The sequence below is a fragment of the Pongo abelii genome, chromosome 19 (genome assembly GCF_028885655.2).
Source record: "Pongo abelii isolate AG06213 chromosome 19, NHGRI_mPonAbe1-v2.0_pri, whole genome shotgun sequence".
In the NCBI taxonomy this organism is placed as follows: domain Eukaryota; kingdom Metazoa; phylum Chordata; class Mammalia; order Primates; family Hominidae; genus Pongo; species Pongo abelii.
This window is the reverse complement of record NC_072004.2, coordinates 1,675,776-1,694,912: the sequence shown is the minus strand read 5'-3', so window position 1 is coordinate 1,694,912 and position 19,137 is coordinate 1,675,776. Positions and strand designations below refer to the sequence as shown.

Below are 19,137 nucleotides of genomic sequence, written 5' to 3'. Positions count from 1 at the left end.
CACACCACCACGCCTGGCTCATATACTTAATATACTTCTCTACAATCTAAATTTGTCAAAGATGTGACTCTACTGCATGCGTTATAATTTTTTTGTCAGAACACAGACGAAAAAATCCTAGGATTTAACTGAAATAAATAAATAAATACATAAATAAATAAACAAACAAACAAAAAAACCCATATAGTATTCCCCACCCCCCACCGTTGTTTCGACAAGACACTTAAGCTCTCTCTCCTTCCTCATCTGAAAATAGGGATCATAACAGCACCTGTGTTGGGCAAAGTCAGCACCGGGGTCTGGCACACAGTGAGCACCGTAACTCCCTGCCAGTGAGTGTCGCGACACTGCCGTGGGTGACAAACAGCACCTCCCCACCACTAACCCTGCTGCCCGGGCCCTTACTTACATTGTAGGTCTCCACTTTGACCCTGACTCTGAATATGAAAGATCGGAAGTTGGCATTCTGGAAAACTTCTTCAAATGCCTGTTCATTCTGCAAAAACAAATATAAAACTTGACATATGGAAACCACTGGACAACTTGCAAATACTGATAAGACTTTTAAAAAGACTTCTGAAAATGCATCTCCTGTGTAGTTTGAAATCACTTAGGAATGACTCATCTACAGGTAACATTACATAAAACTGTTTTAAGTAGAATCTTATTGAAGATTAAAACACTCATCACATTCATAGAAGGTAGAATGGCAGCTGTCAGGGCCAGGGAGAACACGGTTTTGGAAAAGGAGCTATTGCTTAATGTGCAGAGTTTCAAATCGCCACCCATAAACAGTGTGTCTCCATTCTCCCCGTCCCTCCATCCTTGGAAAACACAAGTCTGTCGTCTGTCTCTATGAATTTGCCTATTAAAGAAAGTACTGGAAAAGGATGGTGGTGACGGGGGCACAGTAATGGGAATGTACCCAACGCCACTAAACTGTACACGTAAAAATGGTTACAAAAGCAAATTTGGTTATGTGTGTTTTACTAGACACAAAAAATTAAAAACGTTCTTAGGAAGTTTCTAAAGCTTTAAGGCTGGGCACGGTGGCTCACACCTGTAATCCCAGTGCTTTGGGAGGCGGAAGCGGGTGGATCACTTGAGGCTGGGAGTTCAAGACCAGCCTGGCCAACATGGTGAAACCCCATCACTACTAAAAACACAAAAATTAGCTGGGCATAGTGGCAGGTGTCTGTAATCCCAGCTACTAGGGAGGCTGAAGCAGAAGAATTGCTTCAACCTGGGAGGCGGAGGCTATAGTGAGCTGAGACTGAACTACCGCATTCCAGCATGGGCTACAGAGCGAGACTCTCAAAAAAAATAAATAAATAAATAAAAATAAGAGGAGGTCAGGTATGGTGGCGCGTGACTATAATCCCAATGTTTTGGGAGACCAAGGTGGGAGGACTGCTTGAGGCCAGGAGTTCAAGAATAGCCTGAGGAATATAGCAAGACCCCATCTCTACCAAAAAAAAAAAAATTTAAGCCAGGTATGGTGGCGTGTACCAGTAGTCCCAGCTACACAGGAGACTGAGGTGGGAGGACTGTCTGAGCCCAAGAGTTTGAAGCTGCAGTGAGCCATGATCACACACCACGGCACTCCAACGTGGGGACGAGGCAAGACCTTGTCTCAAAAAAAAAAAAGGAAAAACACTCAGAAGAAAGTTCAATATCATTCATGATTTCAGCCTCTGTATTTATAGCTACTGATTTGGCGTGCAAGCAGAGAAGGCTGTTGAGGTGGGCAAAGGCTAGGGAAGGCCTAAAAACAATCCTTTTCCCTCTCTCACTCCTCAAATGCAATTTAAGTTTCTTTATTAAAAAAAAAAAAAAAAAGAGTCTGGTAAACAGACAGGAATTAGAGAATATACTTTGTATAAAGATGCATAAATAAATGTGTAATAACTATATTAACAGAGTTGATTGAGAACTTTGACAAAAAAAAAAAAATTAATAGTTCACACCAACCTAGTATTTTTTGCAAGTCACGCAGAGCGTGAAAGCAGCTTTGCTATACATAACTCTTTTCTGTAAAGGTTACTTGATTAAAACCCAAACCTCAGATATGAAAATAAAACAATGGGTTAAAGCTTGAGAAAATCACACGGCTGCAATTATGCTTCCAAGACGAGGGGCGTGGAGTGCGAACTCCAAGATCTCACGGTTCCTCGGGGAAGTTTCTATGTGTCCTCATTCACCGGCAGTAAAAACAGTCAAATATAATAAGCTCATAAAAATCCTGAAAGGCTGACTTGGGCCTTAAAATCTGATACAAAAATTGAGGACCAGGTAAAAACAGACAAAAGATACTATCACACTTTAAAGTCAATTCTAGTTATTTCTGTAACAGGATTTGTTGAGACTATTTTGAGAGCTCTCATGGACAATTTAAAAAAAGAGTCAGGGGCAGAGCCCAAACAGACAGAACTGGGGACAGGAAGAAAAAGAAAAACACACCAGAACAAACGGCAAAGCCTTTCGTCTTTGTGGCCTTTACAAGTATTCCAACCAATGTGGAGGAAATCGGGGGAAAAAGCCATCTACAGACAGGTGCCCATTTATGTGGCCCAGAAAACATAGCTTTTATTGGTCTTCCTTATGTTTTATCTAAGCAACTACTTTTCCTAAATTCAGCATTATTAGCCATCTATTCTGTGCATTAAATAAACCTAATATGTGAAAATGCAAACTTATAAAAATGAAATGGACAAAGCTATCTTACGGAAGAAAGTCACTGCATAAGAATTGCATCTGATGGGCTGAAATGGCAAATGGCAGGCACCTTATATGTGCATTTATTATTATTGTTTTATAGGACAGACCCAGGAACTTGATATATGTGCATTTTAACCAGGATCTGACTCAACTTTTCTGGAAGGTATTTACTATGTTAAAAAAGCATGCCTGTAATAATTCAGGTTGTTTCAGGGACACCTCCCGACCTAAGTCATCTCAGGCACACTAGCTCTGATGTGCTAATAGGAACAGGAGAAACAAGTGGCTTAGATTTAGAAAGTGCTTTGGTTTTAAAGTACTTTTATATACATTATTTCATTGTTAAGCACATCCAAAATGGACAAAATTAGATAACATCAGATGAACTCTTAAATAATTACCAGGCTGAGAAACTGTATACAACACCACAAAGAAACAAACTAAAAAATATAAAACAGCAAAAAGAGAGTCAGTGTTGGGCAAGGCTGGCTCACACCTGTAATCCCAGCATTTTGGGCAGCTGAAGCGGGCAGATCATGAGGTCAGGAGTTTGAGACCAGCCTGGCCAACATGGTAAAACCCTGTCTCTACTAAAAATACAAAAACTAGCCGGGCATGGTGGCGGGTGCCTGTAATCCCAGCTACTCAGGAGGCTGGGGCAGGAGAATCACTTGAACCCGGGAGGCGGAGGCTGCGGTGAGCTGAGATCGCGCCACTGCACTCTAGCCTGGGAAACAGAGCAAGACTCTATCTCAAAAAAAAAAAAGTGTGTGGGGTCAGTGTTATAGAATGAGAACCATTAAAAGTTATAGAAGTTATAATAAAATATGTGGCTGACCTTGTCTTTTAATTCCCCAAGATAAGCAGCATTTTGTCCAAGGATAGCTTCAGCAGACTCCTGGAAACAAGTCACCCACTGATTCTCTTGAAAATCTGCAATATTTACCTAAAAAACACAATTCTACATTATTTCAGCAAAGAAATAATAAAAAGACACACTGAGAAGATGGGGAGAGGTTAATGTTCTTTTTCCACTTATTAAAATAATTTCCAGAGAGGGCCAGGTGCAGTGGGCTCATGCCTGTAATCCCAGCACTTTGGGAGGCCAAGGCGGGCGGAACACTCGAGGTCAGGAGTTTGAAACCAGCCTGGCCAACATGGTGAAACTCCGTCTCTACTAAAAATACAAAAATTAGCCAGGCATGGTGGCAGGTGCCTGTAATCCCAGCTACTCAGGAGGCTGAGGCGGGAGAATCACTTGAACCCGGGAGGCGGAGGTTGCAGTGAGCTGAGATCGCGCCACTGCACTCCAGCCTGGGTGACAGAGAGAGGCTCATCAGATTAGTTCCTGTCCAGGTGCAGCTGGCTTTGGATGAAGGGTTTTGAGTGAATTGGGGGAGTTCTCTGCATTTTCAATTGCCCACTCTGCAGTCCCTAGGAGGAGTTCCGTGAGACAGCTCTGTCGCTGCTGGGCACCCAGACAACTGAAGAGCCTGCCCGTGGGCCTCTGTCAGTCACCAAATTGACCTGGCAAAAGAAATGAGCAATCAAATGTCTCCCATTGGGCTGTGGTGTAAAATTAAATAGGAGAAAGTCAAGGAAGAAAGCAGATCTCAAAGAATCCACTTGCTAAAGTAAAAGCCTTTGTAGAAATACAAGTAGTTTTTCTTTAAGGCATCATTTTGACGATTTTACATCTTCATTTTGCATGTGTACAAGGCTTTTAATATAGAGAATGTTATGATGAAAAATAAGGTGACGAAACCAGTTAAAAGTGAAAAGCACTCTCAATACACAGCAACAGTATCACATCCTGGGCTCACACTTCCTTTACCCTGCGCTATCCTTCTAAGAAGCAAAGAGCATCTCATTACATAGGGCAAGAACTACAATGACGCAGACGTGTGATAAATATCAAATCAAACAAGTGTGCGGGAGATTGCGCTGTGGAGGAGTTTAACAGAAAGGCTGATGTTTCCATAAACTAAAACAAATTTTCTTCATCTTAGTTCAATGAAAAGTTTATAGTTTACAAAAAATGAGCCTAAACGTAGAACTTTCCTGCTAAGCTAACATTTCATTTTATTTATTTATTTATTTATTTATTTAATTTATTTATTTATTTTTGAGACGGAGTCTCGCTCTGTCGCCCAGGCTGGAGTGCAGTGGCGCGATCTTGGCTCACTGCAAGCTCCGCCTCCCGGGTTCATGCCATTCCCCGGCCTCAGCCTCCCGAGTAGCTGGGACTGCAGGTGCCCACCACCACGCCCGGCTAATTTTTTTGTACTTTTAGTAGAGACCGGGTTTCACTGTGTTAGCCAAGATGGTCTCGATCTCCTGACCTCGTGACCCGCCCGCCTCAGCCTCCCAAAGTGCTGGGATTACAGGCGTGAGCCACCGCGCCCAGCCTATTTATTTATTTTTTAAAGACAGGGTCTGACTGTCATCCAGGCTGGAGTGCAGTGCCACGATCACGGCTCACTGCAGCCTTGACCTCTCAGGCTCAAGTGATCCTCCCACCTCAGCCTCATGAGTAGCTGGGACAAGTGCATACCAACACAGCCAGCTAATTTTACTTTTTGTAGAGACAGGGTCTTGCCATGTTGCCCAGGCTGATATCGAACTCCTGGCCTCAAGCAATCATCCTGCCTCAGCCTTCCAAAGTGCTGGGGTTATAGGCACGGGTCACCGCACCTGGCCAACATGAACATTTTTCAGGCTTCTGATATATTACTGCCAAATCATCTTCTGGAAAAATGTGAAACTGTTTTCTTTTTCTCTTTTTTTTGAGACGGAGTTTTGCTCTTGTCGCCTGGGATGGAGTGCAATGGTGCGATCTCGGCTCACTGCAACCTCTGCCTCCCGGGTTCAAGTGATTCTCCCGCCTCAGCCTCCTGAGTAGCTGGGACTACAGGCACCCGCCACCACGCCGGGCTAATTTTTGTATTTTTAGTAGAGACAGGGTTTCACCATGTTGGCCAGGCTGGTCTCAAACTCCTGATCTCAGGTGATGCACCCGCCTCGGCCTCCCAAAGTGTTGGGATTACAGGTGTGAGCCACTGTGCCTGGCCTTAAACTGTTTTCTTAAACTGCTATTATCACCTAGTTCTATCATTGAAAACAAAACAAAACAAAATAAAAACCTTAAGGCTGGGTGCAGTGGCTCAGGCTTGTAATGACAGCACTTTGGAGGGCTGAGGTGGGAGGATGACATGAGGCCAGGAATTTGAGACCAACCTGAACGGCAGAGCAAGACCCTGTCTGTACAATAAAATAATTTTAAAAATTAGCTGGGTGTGGTGGTGCACAGCTGTAGTTGCAGCTACTTGGGAGGCCAAGGTGGAAGGACTGCTTAAGCCCGGGAGGTTGGGGCCACAGTGAGCTGTGATGATGCCACTGCTGCTTAAGCCCGGGAGGTTGGGGCCACAGTGCGTGGTGACGATGCCACTGCATTCTATTCTGGGCAACAGAGTGACACCCCTGTTCCTTAAAAAAAAAAAAAAATTTTTTTAAACCCAACTTTACAACTTTTTTTAAAGGTTTTTAAAACAGAAAGAAACAATTCTTAAAATGCAAAAAAGCAACAATCTCACATCAGCACACCATCACATTCCTCTGAAGTCAGCTATACTAAAGCTAGAGAATAGATTATCCACATGAAAATGACTAAATACGGGCATTGGCTGTATAAGTACAATTAGTGCTGTCTATAAATGCCGTTTTCAAATTAATTTACTTCACAGCAGTTATCAGCAGGCAAGTGTCACTGCCGCTATGGTTGTATGACATGCACGAAAGACTGAATCAGCTGGGGCATCTCAACACCACTTGCTGGCATGAAAAAGAGGATGGATAAGCTCTTCCACACCTACTCATCTGCAGGCTTCCCACCAGGAATGACTTTGTTTCTACTGTTGTGAGCACAGTGCCTGGCACATGGGAGGGCCTCAGTGAACACAACCGTGGTTCTCATCTACCGAGGCTACTTACTGACAGGATCATGCGGTACTTGAAATTGGGAAATTCGGTGTCGCACTTCTCACAGCGGTACAATCCATTCTGTTGATCGATCACTTTCTTATTGCAGTCCTGAGTCGGGCAGGCTTGGTACATGCAGTTCTCTTTGCGAAGATACACCACTGTGGCCACAGAACTAAAGTAGTCCGGCTTCGGGAGAAAAGAACAGCGTGAGGCACCGAGCCGCGCCTGGGATCGGACCGAGAGGCAGCTCAAAGCCTGCCCTTACGTTTAGGTGGTAAGTGTCTCTATATCCTCAAGATCACACATGATCACAGGGAATCATTCATTCTGTAGTTTTAGAAATCACATGTGCCAAGTACAAAACCCATGAAGGTAATAAGCCAAGTTCTAATAAGCCAATTTCTGAGGCAGATAATTCCTTCACAATAAAAGAGTTAATCCTAAATTACACTGAGTTAATTAAAAGTGAAATTGTTTTCCTGTTTGCTTGAACACTGTATGAAAGACAAAGATTTGTTTCTCCCGATCCTCTGATCCTCCAAAGGCCACAGATGTAGGAAATACAGAATGCGGACCACAAACATCCAGCGCAGCAACGATCAACCATCCCTCCCGTGCTCAAAACACGGCAGTCATGTCTAGGCCTAGATTCACCTTTTCCTTGTCTAGGCCAGGGATCAGCAAGCTGCTTCTGTAAAAAGCCGAACAGTAAATATTTCAGGCCTTAGCAGCCATTTGGTCATAGTCTTTGCTGCAACTACAAGCACACCTTACTTTATTGTGCTTTGCTTTACTGCACTTGACAGATAACGGCATTTTTTACAGATTGAAGACTTGTGGCACCCCTGGGTCAAGTAAATGCACTATTTTCCCAATAGCAGGTGCTCACTTTACGTCTCTGTGTCACACGAAGACACAGTAATTCTTGCAAGATTTCAAACTTTTTCATTATATACGTATTTTTTGAGACAGAGTCTCATTCTGTCGCCCAGGCTAGGGTGCAGTGAGTGGTGTAATCTCTGATCACTGCAGCCTCCGCCTCCCAGGTTCAAGTGATTCTCCTGCCTCAGCCACCCAAGTAGCTGGGACTACAGGCGTGCACTACCACGCCTGGCGAATTTTTGTATTTTTTAGTAGAGATGGGGTTTTGCCATGTTGGGTAGGCCGGTCTCAAACTCCAAACCTCAAGTGATCTACCCACCTTGGCCTCCCAAAGTGCTAGGATTATAGGAGTAAGCCACCATGCCTGGCCCTTTTTCATTATTATCATATCTGTTATGGTGATTTTTTTTTTTTTTTTTTTCTGAGACAGAGTCTCGCTCTGTCACCAGGCTGGAGTGCAGTGGCACGATCTCAGCTCACTGCAATCTCCACCTCCCAGGGTCAAGCGATTCTCCTGCCTCAGCTTCCCGAGTAGCTGGTACTACAGGCACCCACCACGCCCAGCTAATTTTTGTATTTTTAGTAGAGACGGGATTTTAACCACATTGGTCAGGCTAGTCTCAATCTCCTGACCTCAGGTGATCTGCCCGCCTCGGCCTCCCAAAGTGCTGGGATTACAGGAATGAGCCACCGCGCCCGGCCTATGGTGATCTTTAACGTCACTACTGTAGTTGTTTTGGGGTGCCACTAACTGCACCCATATAAGATGGGGAACTTACATTGATAAATGTTGCATGTATGCTGACTGATCCTCCAACTATTCCTGTCTCTCTCCTTTGAATACACAAATAAGAAAGCCAACAGCCTTACTGCTGATATGGAGTAAGTTGCAGTGGTCTACATAGAAGATCAAGCAAGCCACAACATTCTCTTAAGCCAAAGCCTAACCCAGAGCAAGGCCTCACCTTTCTTCAATTCTGTGAAGGCTGAGAGAGGTCGAAAGCTGCAGAAGAGGCCAGGTGCAGTGGCTCACACCTGTAATCCCAGCACTTTGGGAGGCAGAGGCGAGAGGATTGCCTAAGCCAAGGAGTTCGATACCAGCCAGGCAACATAGTGAGACCCAGTCTCTGCAGAAAACTGTCAGGGCACGGTGGTGTGCACCTGTAGTCCCAGCTACTCCAGAGGCTGAGGTGAGCTGTGATTGTATCACTGCACTCCAGCCTGGGTGACAGAGTGAGACTCTGTCTCAAAAAAAAAAAAAAAAAAAAAAAAAAAGCTGCAGAAGAAAAGATGGCAGCCAGCAGATGTTGGTTCATGAGGTTTAAGGAAAGAAGCCATCTCCATAACAAAAGTGCAAGGTGAAGCAGCAAGCGCTGATGGAGAAGCTGCAGCAAGTTATCCAGAAGATCTAGCTAGGACCACCAATGAAGGTGGCTGCACTCAACAACAGAGTTTCAACATAGACAGAATAGCCTTCTGGAAGAAGATGCCACCAAGAACATGCGTCCTAGAGAGTAGAAATCAATGCCTGGCTTCAAAGCTTCAAAGGACAGGCTGACTCTCCTGTTAGGTGCGAATGCAGCTGGGGACTATAACGTGAAGCCAGTGCTCACTGACCATGTCAAAAACCCTAGGGCTCATAAGAACTATGCTAAATCTACTTTGCCTCTGCTTTATAAATAGAATATCAAAGCTTGGATGACAACATATCTATTTATAGTGTGGTTTATTGAATATTTTAAGCCCACTGTTGAGACCTACTACTCAGAAAGAGAGACTCCTTTAAAAATATGACTGCTCATTGACAATGCACCTGTTCACCCGAGAGCTCAATGGAGACACACAGTACAAGGAGATTAATATATTGACAATGCACCTATTCACCTGAGGGTTCAATGGAGATGCACAGAACAAGGAGATTAATATTGTTTTCATGCTTGATAACAACATCTATTCTGCAGCCCATGCAGATCAAGGAGTAATTTTGACTTTTTAAGCCTAAGAGACACATTTCATGAGGCGATAGTTGCCACAGTGATTCCTCTGATGGATCTGGGGAAAGTAAATTGAAAACCTGAAAACCTGAAGAGAATTCACCATTCTAGATGCTATTAAGAACAGTTGGCTGGGCACAGTCGCTCACGCCTGTAACTCCTGGCACTTTGGGAGGTTGAGGCAGGGAGATCCCTTGAGCCCAGGAGTTTGAGAGCAGCCTGGGCGACATGACAAAACTCAGTCTCTACAAAAAATACAATTAGCCAGGTGTGGTAGCACCTGTAGTCCCAGCTTGGGAGCCTGGGGAGGTTGAAACTGCAGTGAGCTGTGATCAAGCCACTGCACTCCAGCCTGAGTGACAGAATGAGACCCTGTCTCAAGTTAAAAAAAAAAAAAAAAGGAACATTCAGGATTCGTGGGAGGAGGTCAAAATCCCAACATCAGCAGGAGTTTGGAACAAGTTGATTCCAACCCTCATGGTAGACACTGAGGCTTCAAGATTTTGGTGGAGGAGGGATCTGCAACAAGAGAACTAGAATTACAAAGGGAGCTGAAAATGGGCCTGAACTGCTGTAATCTCAGGATCAAACTTGAATGGATGAGGAGCTGCTCCTTACGATGGGCAAGGAAAGTGGTTTCTTGAGATGAAATCTCTTGTGGTGAGAACACTGTGAGCATTGTTGAAATGACGACAAAGGATTTAGAATTTGCATAAGCTTGGTTGATAAAGCAGTGACAGGACCTGAGAGGGAGAGACTCCAGTTTGAAAAAGTTCTCCTGTGGGTAAAATGCTGTCAAACAGCATCGCCTGCTATGGAGAAATCTTTTGTAAAAGGAAGAGTCAACCAATGTGGCAAACTTCACTGCTGTCTTATTTTAAGAAACTGCCAAAGACACTCCTATGTTCAGCAACCATTGCCGTGATTGGTCAGCCATCAACCCTGAAAAAAACCCCCACCAGCGAGAAGATTACAACTCGCTGAAGGCCCAGATGATTGTCAGCATTTTTTAGCAATAAAGTTTTTGTTTTAAGAGAAGGGGTCTTCCATGTTGCTCAGTCAAACTCCTGGGCTCATGTGATCCACCTGCCTCAGCCTCCTGGGTAGCTGGGATTAGAGAGAACCGAAAGAGTGGGTGTCCCATGACAGGACAACAAGGATCTGTCCAGTGTTTAATTCTCGAGATGTTCTATAAGAGCACTTAAGAGCTGCTGTTGACAATGATGGATAAGGGTATACAGTGAAATGGGACAGTAGGAATGAAACCTACACTGTATATGATGAAAATAAAAGAGCAGGCATAAAGGAGAAATACATTATCTAAACACTAAACTGCTGGCAGAACACAGGCTTAGATCAAGATGGGAGGAGGGTGTTTAAATACAAACACTGAAAGGAAAGCCGCAACTAAAAGTCAAATGTCAGGGCCAATCCTCATCAGGGAATGCCGGCAACTCTCAGCCTATGAGGTTAACACACTATTCTACAGCCAGGAACAGCACCTGTGAAACTGCCTCATGTCTGACACTGAGCCGGACTCATGCTCATCTCAAAAAACATCTTTTTGATATGTGGGTGCTTAAATTTGCAGGAAGGATCACAGGAAAGAAACATGGACCCGAAGGCAGGTGATATTACACCATGAAGCTTGACTGTCACCCCTGCTCCAAGACCCCTCTACGAATTGACTCCAAGAGTTCTTCAGACTCTCCTGCCTCCAGTCCCCTGAGGGGTAACACATATTCCCATGAGCACACCTGGCTACTTTCCTCTGCCAGTGATGCTCAACCCCCACGCCACGCTCAGGTCACAGCCCTGGGTAAGAATTACAGCTCTGACAGCTGGTGCCGAAAACCAAGTTTCTAAATCCATCCTTCTGCACACTTTACAGCCCTCTGTGCAGGTGGTTAGGGATGCTGGGTACCTTGTCGCCTTGGCCCAGGTTCTCGGATTTGACCTCATACAAGGTTTTCCAGTTGGTGTTACCCCCTCCGACTCCGCCGCTCTTTAGATCAGAGATGGAAACACCATCTAAGGCTTGTCCTTCTGCGTCAAACCTGAAAACATGAACGAATAATGATGACGAGCGCTTGATACGATGTGCTTCTGCTTCTCCACGTGCAACTTGTTGCTATGCGCCAGACACGGGTTTCCCACCACCCGCCCAGCTTTCACACAGGTCACGGTCATGTCGGCTGAAGTTGGTATCTTCGTAATTATATATTTTTTAAAATATTTAAATTTAAAAAAAAATTGTGTCAGAGTTTCACTCTGTCACCCAGGCTGGAGTGCAATGATGCAATCATGGCTCAAGGCAGCTTTGACCTCCTGAGCTCAAGTGATCCTCCCACCTTAGCCCTGCTAAGTAACTGGGACTACCATGCCCAGGCCCATTAAAAAAAACTTTTTTAGGCCAGGCGCGGTGGCTCACGCCTGTAATCCCAGCACTTTGGGAGGCTGAGGTAGGCGGATCACGAGGTCAAGAGATCGAGACCATCCTGGCCAACATGGTGAAACCCCGTCTCCACTAAAGATACAAAATTAGCCAGGCGTGGTGGTGGGTGCCTGTAATCCCAGCTACTCGGGAGGCTGAGGCAGGAGAATCACTTGAAGGCAATTCTCAGGAGGCGGAGGTTGCGGTGAGCTGAGATCACCTCATTACACTCCAGCCTGGGCAACAAGAGCGAAACTCCACCTCATTTAGAGATGCGGTCTTGCTATGTTGACCAGACTGATCTCAAACTCCTGGACTCAGGCAATCCTCCTCCCTCGGCCTCCCATAGTGCTGGGATTACAGGGCGTGAGGCACTGCTCCTGGCCCAAAGTCTACTGAAGAAACGGAATGACCTTTCTTTGAATCTCAGTTGCTTTGATGCCCCCCAGTGGTGAAGAGAATCAGTGCCAAAGTACCAAAGAATCTTTTCTTAAACTAGCCTTGCATATTGGCAGTGGCCGGACCTCCCCAGGCCTAAAATCAGAAACTGGGAAAGTCAACAACCCGTAAGCGATAAAGTGGCTGTCTGGGGTAGTCCTTTAAGCTGCTAATGCTCATTCTCAGCCAGCAGCTGCATTGTGATCATCACCGAAATGTACCAGTGTGGAAAGGGACAGTCAATATACCATGATAGCAAAAGGGTGTCCATAAAAGGCCTCCTATGCCTGATACAGAAGCCAAAAGTGGTTTTTTTGTTTTGAGACAGAGTCTTGCTTTGTCACCCAGGATGGAGTGTGGTGGTACCAACTTGGCTCACTGCAACCTCCACCTCCTGGCAAGTGATTCTCGTGCCTCAGCCTCCTGAGTAGCTGGGACTATAGGCACGCGCCACCATGCCCGGCTGATTTTTGTATTTTTTGTAGAGACAAGGTTTCACTGTGTTGGCCAGGCTGGTCTTGATCTCCTAGCCTCAAGCAATTGCCCACCTCGGCCTCTCAAAGTGCTGGAATTACAGGCGTGAGCCACCGTGCCTGGCCCAAAAGATTTTATAACCCAGAGCAACTTATCAGAAGGCATTATCTTTTTTCTTGTAGATTTACCTTCTTAGTGAAATTTTACTTTTGCTAATATTGAAGTTAAATTAATTTGTATTAAATTATTATGAAAACTGATTGTACTTCTTGATCACACATCAATTGATATGAAGGAAAAGGGGCAAAGGAGAAAGTGGCTCGGGAACACAGCGGTGGTGGAGAGGAGCTGACCGGAGATGAAAGGCCAAACACCATCCCAAGGTGGGTAACCACACAAAGAACAGGTTCCTTAAACAGAGACCATCTAACAGAATGGATGTTACCCTGAGCTGCAGACAGCTGCCTTTTCCTGTCAGACAAGCGGCTAAATCCCTCACAGGGGCACAGCAAGGCCCATCCATCTGTTTCACCACTACTAGCTACACAAGTTTATGGTTTCAAAAGCTCCAAGGAGACATTTGCCACCAAAGACCACTCGTCAGGAGTCAACAGAGCAAGGAGAGAGGCGGCCCTTCTTACGATAAAAACTCTGCATTGTTATAGCCAAGATCTAAACATCTCTAATCCTTGTCCAGGTAGCATGTATGCACTGAGCTTGTCTTTGATCAATGCCAAGTTATTTTATTCTGGGGACAGCCGTGCTTTTTATGTTGACTGGGATCATGGTTATTGACAAGTAAAAGATGAAGACATTAGTGTGGGAATGCAATTAACCTGGAGTCGAACTCCAGAGCCTAAAAGAAAATCAAGCAATAAGAACAAAGCAAATCTGTGGCTAGTTCTGGTCAGACTATGAATGGGCCCTGCAGTTCGGTAGATATGTGTGGACCGTACTACTCATGAGGATGGCTCAGTGACATGAACATTCCAGAAGACGCTTCATGAAACTGGTCAAACACCAGTGCCATTGGTTCAAATGACTCAAAACAAAGGAGGAGTATGTAAAATGAGCTCATTCTTTAGCTGCTTAAATCCTAAGATGCAGCTGGAAACTGACACTCTTCCCCCGTGACTACAGCTACGGGAATTACTGAAGCTTGAGCCAAAGTGTTTTCCCTGCAATTCCTGCACCCTGTGCCTCAGTTTGAAGCATTCTTTTAAGACAGAGTTTGAACGTCCTAAAAAGCTAGATACAGCGAGGAGATTTTAACAGGCTCTCCTCATCCCTTGAGTGCTTTGGGAATAACAATCTAATCCTAACAAAAAGCCCATTGTTCTCACCACACTTGATCAGAGTCTAGTGAATACACACTAGAAGATGTGATCTGCAACAAAGACTTGACAGAGAAAGCAAACGTGTTCCCCCCGACGCCACAGAGGCCCAGAGCCTAAACCCTGGAAAGAAAGGTGCCTTCAGCACACCGCTGCCGAAGCCTGGCTGTCCCTTCCTTCGGCAGGATCGAGGTCAGCAGGCAGCACTTACATTCTAATCACCTCCTCCCACTCTCTAGGTTTGTCCTGGGATTACAGGTTTGTCAGTTTAAGGGCTTTAAAGCCATCCTCACAGAAGGCATAATGCCTTCAAGAAACACAGGAGCTGCACCATTCATTGACGAAGCCTTCTGCTTGGCAGAAAGCTCCCATACTGACTGTAACCAGCTTTTCTCAAAGCCCAGCCTCAAGTAACCCTTTGTTTAGCCCCACAAAACCTACCATCCACGAAGCTTATAGGCCTCTGGGATGTCAGGATTTGCAATGATAGTGCTTGAAGACAGCACGGAGAGGCTCCGTCCACCGAAATCAGAGACTCGGGCTCCTTTGATAGCCAACACGGGCTGTCTAGAACCATCAAATTTATCAGCCTGTAAAACAAACACCAGACATATACAAGTGTCACTAGCAGGAAGAACACAGAAGATTTTTATAGAAAGCAAGGCAAACAGTCAATAGTAGAGTGAATGTAATCAGTGTACATGGAATCCATACAAGACAGACCTCACACATGAGAATCTACTCAGAGACACATCAAAACTATCACTGCTTTCCTAGAGTTAGGGGAAAGAGCATTTCCCCGCGTAAAGCTTGAATCACAGCAAATCTCACAGAAGTAAGATAAAGGATTTTAAATATTTACCAGACAGCACAATCCTTCCCATCTACAAGGTGAAAGCCCCCAACTCACAGGACAAAACCGCCCCCACAAGGCGCTCCTCCTGTGCGTGCTAACAGCCCCATCCTATAGGACAAGACCCCCCCAACCCCAGGAGCTCCTCCTGTGTGTGCTGAAGGTCCCATCCTATAGGACAAGACCATACCCCAACTCCAGGAGCTCCTCCTGTGTGTGCTGAAGGCTCCATCCTATAGGACAAGATGCCCCCCAACTCCAGGAGCTCCTCCTGTGTGTGCTGACAGCCCCATCCTATATGACAAGACCCCCCCACAACCCCAGGAGCTCCTCCTGTGTGTGCTGAAGGTCCCATCCTATAGGACAAGACCCCTCCCTCCCCCAACTCCAGGAGCTCCTCCTGTGTGTGCTGAAGGCCCCATCCTATATGACAAGATCCCCCCAACTCCAGGAGCTCCACCTGTGTGTGCTGAAGGCCCCATCCTATAGGACAAGATCCCCCCCCCAACTCCAGGAGGTCCTCCTGTGTGTGCTGAAGGCCCCATCCTATAGGACAAGACCCCCCCCAACTCCAGGAGCTCCTCCTGTGTGTGCTGAAGGCTCCATCCTATACGACAAGACCCCGCCCAACCCCAGGAGCTCCTCCTATGCGTGCTGACGGCTCCATCCTATAGGACAAGACCCCCCCCCCCACCAACTCCAGGAGCTCCTCCTGTGTGTCCTGATGGCCCCATCCTATAGGACAAGACCAACCCCCCTCCAGCCAACTCCAGGAGCTCCTATGTGTGCTGATGGCCCATCCTATAGGACAAGACCTCCCCTCCGCCCCAACTCCAGGAGGTCCTCCTGTGTGTGCTGAAGGCTCCATCCTATAGGACAAGACCACACCCCAACCCCAGGAGGTCCTGTGCGTGTTGAAGACCCCATCCCAGCACTTACATCTTCCCCCCATAGCGTAGCAGTCACCACCTTCCCAGATGTGTCCATCAAGTAGATATTCCTCTTGGCAACTTCTCTGTTGTTAGACCTCACTGTGATTTTAGTGGCATCTTCATAGCTCTTGCAGATCCCGATGATGTCTAAAACACATGCACGTGTTAGCAGGAGGCGGTCAAGGCTCCCACTCTGACGCCAGCAAAGGGTGAATGACAAGCACTGAAGCCTGACACCACCCCGTACACTGCAAAGAAAGCTAGTCATCCCTGCTCTTCCTTCTCATACACGAGCTTACCTACAAGTGAGTCTTTCGACTTGTTCTCGAGGTCATCAATCCCCGTGAAATCAAACTGAACCGTAGGTAAATGATGGTCGTCCTCACAGGGCATGACGGAAGTCTCATTATTGAAGGTCATCTCGTAGTCATTTTTAACAGCTGTGAACTGCTTGTTAGCAATCTTCAGGGTGCCTTTTGAGAAATAATACACCTGCAAAGGAGGCCAAGCCACAGAACCTAAGACTACCATCAAATCGGACAGAAACCCCTAGTCTGCCACCACACACCCCTCCCCTGGGCCAGCGTCTTCTCATCCGCACTCCACCCCCAGGCGGTGTCAGTTCTGAAGTCAGCACGGCCATACCTTGTTCACTTCAATAAGAGGAAAGAACTTGTCCACTTGCTCATTGAAAGCTGTAGCTCTGATTTCACCCTGCAGAAGCACGTGGGCAGGTTAGGGCTGTGGGATTGAACACAGGCCACCCCAGCACCCAAGTGACATTGGGATTGAACACAGGTCACCCCAGCACCAAACTGACATTGGGATAGAACACAGGCCATCCCAGCACCCAAGTGACATTGGGATAGAACACAGGCCACCCCAGCACCAAAGTGACATCTTGAGAGCAGTGGCCCTTGCACAAACAGGGTCCAGAGAGGGCTATGGACATCCCAGGAACCCGCATTTTACAGTCACACATTCAAGTCATTGGCCCCGCTGAAGAATGAGAATTTCAACTAGCTGATCCTATAATCATGCTGCATTAGCCTCAACTGAGAAACAGAACAGAACAAAACGGCAATGATGAGTTTAATTTATTCTGACAATAAAACAAAAAAAGTTGAATACTGAGGCACACGCCCAGAGCCCACGAGGAAGGTGCTGCACGGGGTGATTCACCGGCTCCCTCCACGGTGCCCTCTCAGTGACAAACCACTTCACATTCGGAGCCATTGCCAAAAATGTCAGAATAAGTCATGTTTGCAAGTCGCTTGTGATCTGATTTTCACTTTTGCTTTTCTGTCAGCCAAAATTTACAAGCGGACAAGAAATTTTAGCCAACCACCATACATTAGAGCAATAATTTGTAAAAAAAATTAGGTTCTAATATTGATTCTGCCATCACACAAACATTTTGGGTGTTATATCAACTTCCAAAAGACACGTCTATTTTTTTCTCCCTATTTGGGAGTTTGAACAAACAGGAAATCTGCAGCAGTTTGAAAAGAACGCTGAAGTACATTTTAGGAATTATTATTATTTTTGAGATGGAGTCTTGCTCTGTCACCCAGGCTGGAGTGCAGTGGTGCAATCTTGGCTGGCTGCAACCTCTGCCTCCTAGGTTCAAGCGATTCTCCTGCCTCAGCCTCCCAAGTAGCTGGGACTACAGGCACCTGCCACCACACCCAGCTAATTTTTGTATTTTTAGTATAAAGGGGGTTTCACTATGTTGGCCAGGCTGGTCTCGAACTCCTGACCTCAAGTGATCTGCGCACCTTGGCTTCCCAAAGTGTTGGGATTACAGGCGTGAGCCACCACACCCGGCAATTTCAGGAATTATTAACAAAACGAATGGACAGATTAACAGCTATCAAGACTGTCGTGCTTCCATGGCGTAGAATTTTGTCTCATCATCATGGTTTTGTTTAGTTTAAATAAAGCAAATAGAGAATCTGCACAGTCAGAACCCATTTCCCACAAAACCACTCCCATATCGAGGTCACAACTGTGTGCCTTCTGCTGTGGCCCAAAGCTCCACGGTGCTCGCAAGCAGGCATCACCTCCCGGTGCTTTGAGTGCACCTGCCAGCAAATCAGACAGTCTCCAGCTTCTCCTGCCCATGAGGCTACTTATATATTTAGACAACTACTTTCTACTGCTACAAACGCTGTCATTTAAGATCAAAGATTTTATTTATGACCTTAACCCTCTACTCCAGACAGCATCAAAAGACTATGACAGAGGGAAAAGCACAATAACAATCGTGCTTCTCTCTGGCCTACTATTATTCTTCACCTCATAGGCCCGCAGAGCTGAGCCTTTTGTTTCTCAGCGAGTCCACTGCCCTTACTCCCCAGCATGACAAATACTCACACTTTCATCAACCAGTTCTAGAGAGAAAAGCTTCCCTTCCCCTCGGGAGTTGCTCCAGGTACGGATCTGACTTTTGTTGGTAACACGAGCACAAATGGTCCACCTACAAACCAAATCGATCATATTAGTGTTTGGGGTCTTCCTTGGAAAAGATCAAGTAAGAAATCATCTTCCTACAGCCTTTCTCGTCTTACGCATATTCCGTTTTCCAACCTGTATTTTAATCCAGCTAATTAAAACCCCAAGATGACACATCGGTTTGACAGTTTACAGAATAAGCAAATAGTAAAACATGCAAAGTGATTTAATACTAACTCATTCTCCTGTCAAATAAGTAAATTTATAAACTCTCTCCCTTCTCCAAAAAGCATCACCAAGGCAACCATATCCCCTTAATGAAAGGTTCTAAGCTGGAAAATACAGTAACACCAGCAATTATATTTTGCCAGTTTTCAGTTATGGGAACTGATATAACTGGTGTTACACTTCTGTCTCATTCCTAACGCACCCTGAATAGAATACACGATGTTGGTGGACCATCAGGGAGAACACACCAAAGCAGCATGACCTTAGAGAGAGGCATGGAAAAAGGAGGCACAGGGCACATTAGGTACCCCACTTATAATTTCACAGGCAAAAATATCTTTCCTACATTACAGAGTATTGAAGAATAAATATAAACATATCTGGAAGGATTCTGAAAAAATTTTTAACTATTCAA

General features: G+C 45.6%; 1 protein-coding gene across 3 annotated transcripts in view; it reads right to left on the bottom strand.

Moving 5' to 3' along the window:
• The window catches only part of RPA1 (replication protein A1), a 68,178-nt gene that overhangs the window by 2,579 nt on the left and 46,462 nt on the right, over window positions 1-19,137 (bottom strand). For all 3 annotated transcript variants that reach the window (NM_001132818.1, XM_063717886.1, XM_054535202.2), the window contains 9 exon segments: window positions 410-496; window positions 3,557-3,664; window positions 6,709-6,885; window positions 11,500-11,632; window positions 14,697-14,845; window positions 16,048-16,187; window positions 16,340-16,532; window positions 16,686-16,754; window positions 18,417-18,519. In NM_001132818.1, the coding sequence (NP_001126290.1) occupies window positions 410-496; window positions 3,557-3,664; window positions 6,709-6,885; window positions 11,500-11,632; window positions 14,697-14,845; window positions 16,048-16,187; window positions 16,340-16,532; window positions 16,686-16,754; window positions 18,417-18,519 (1,159 nt within the window).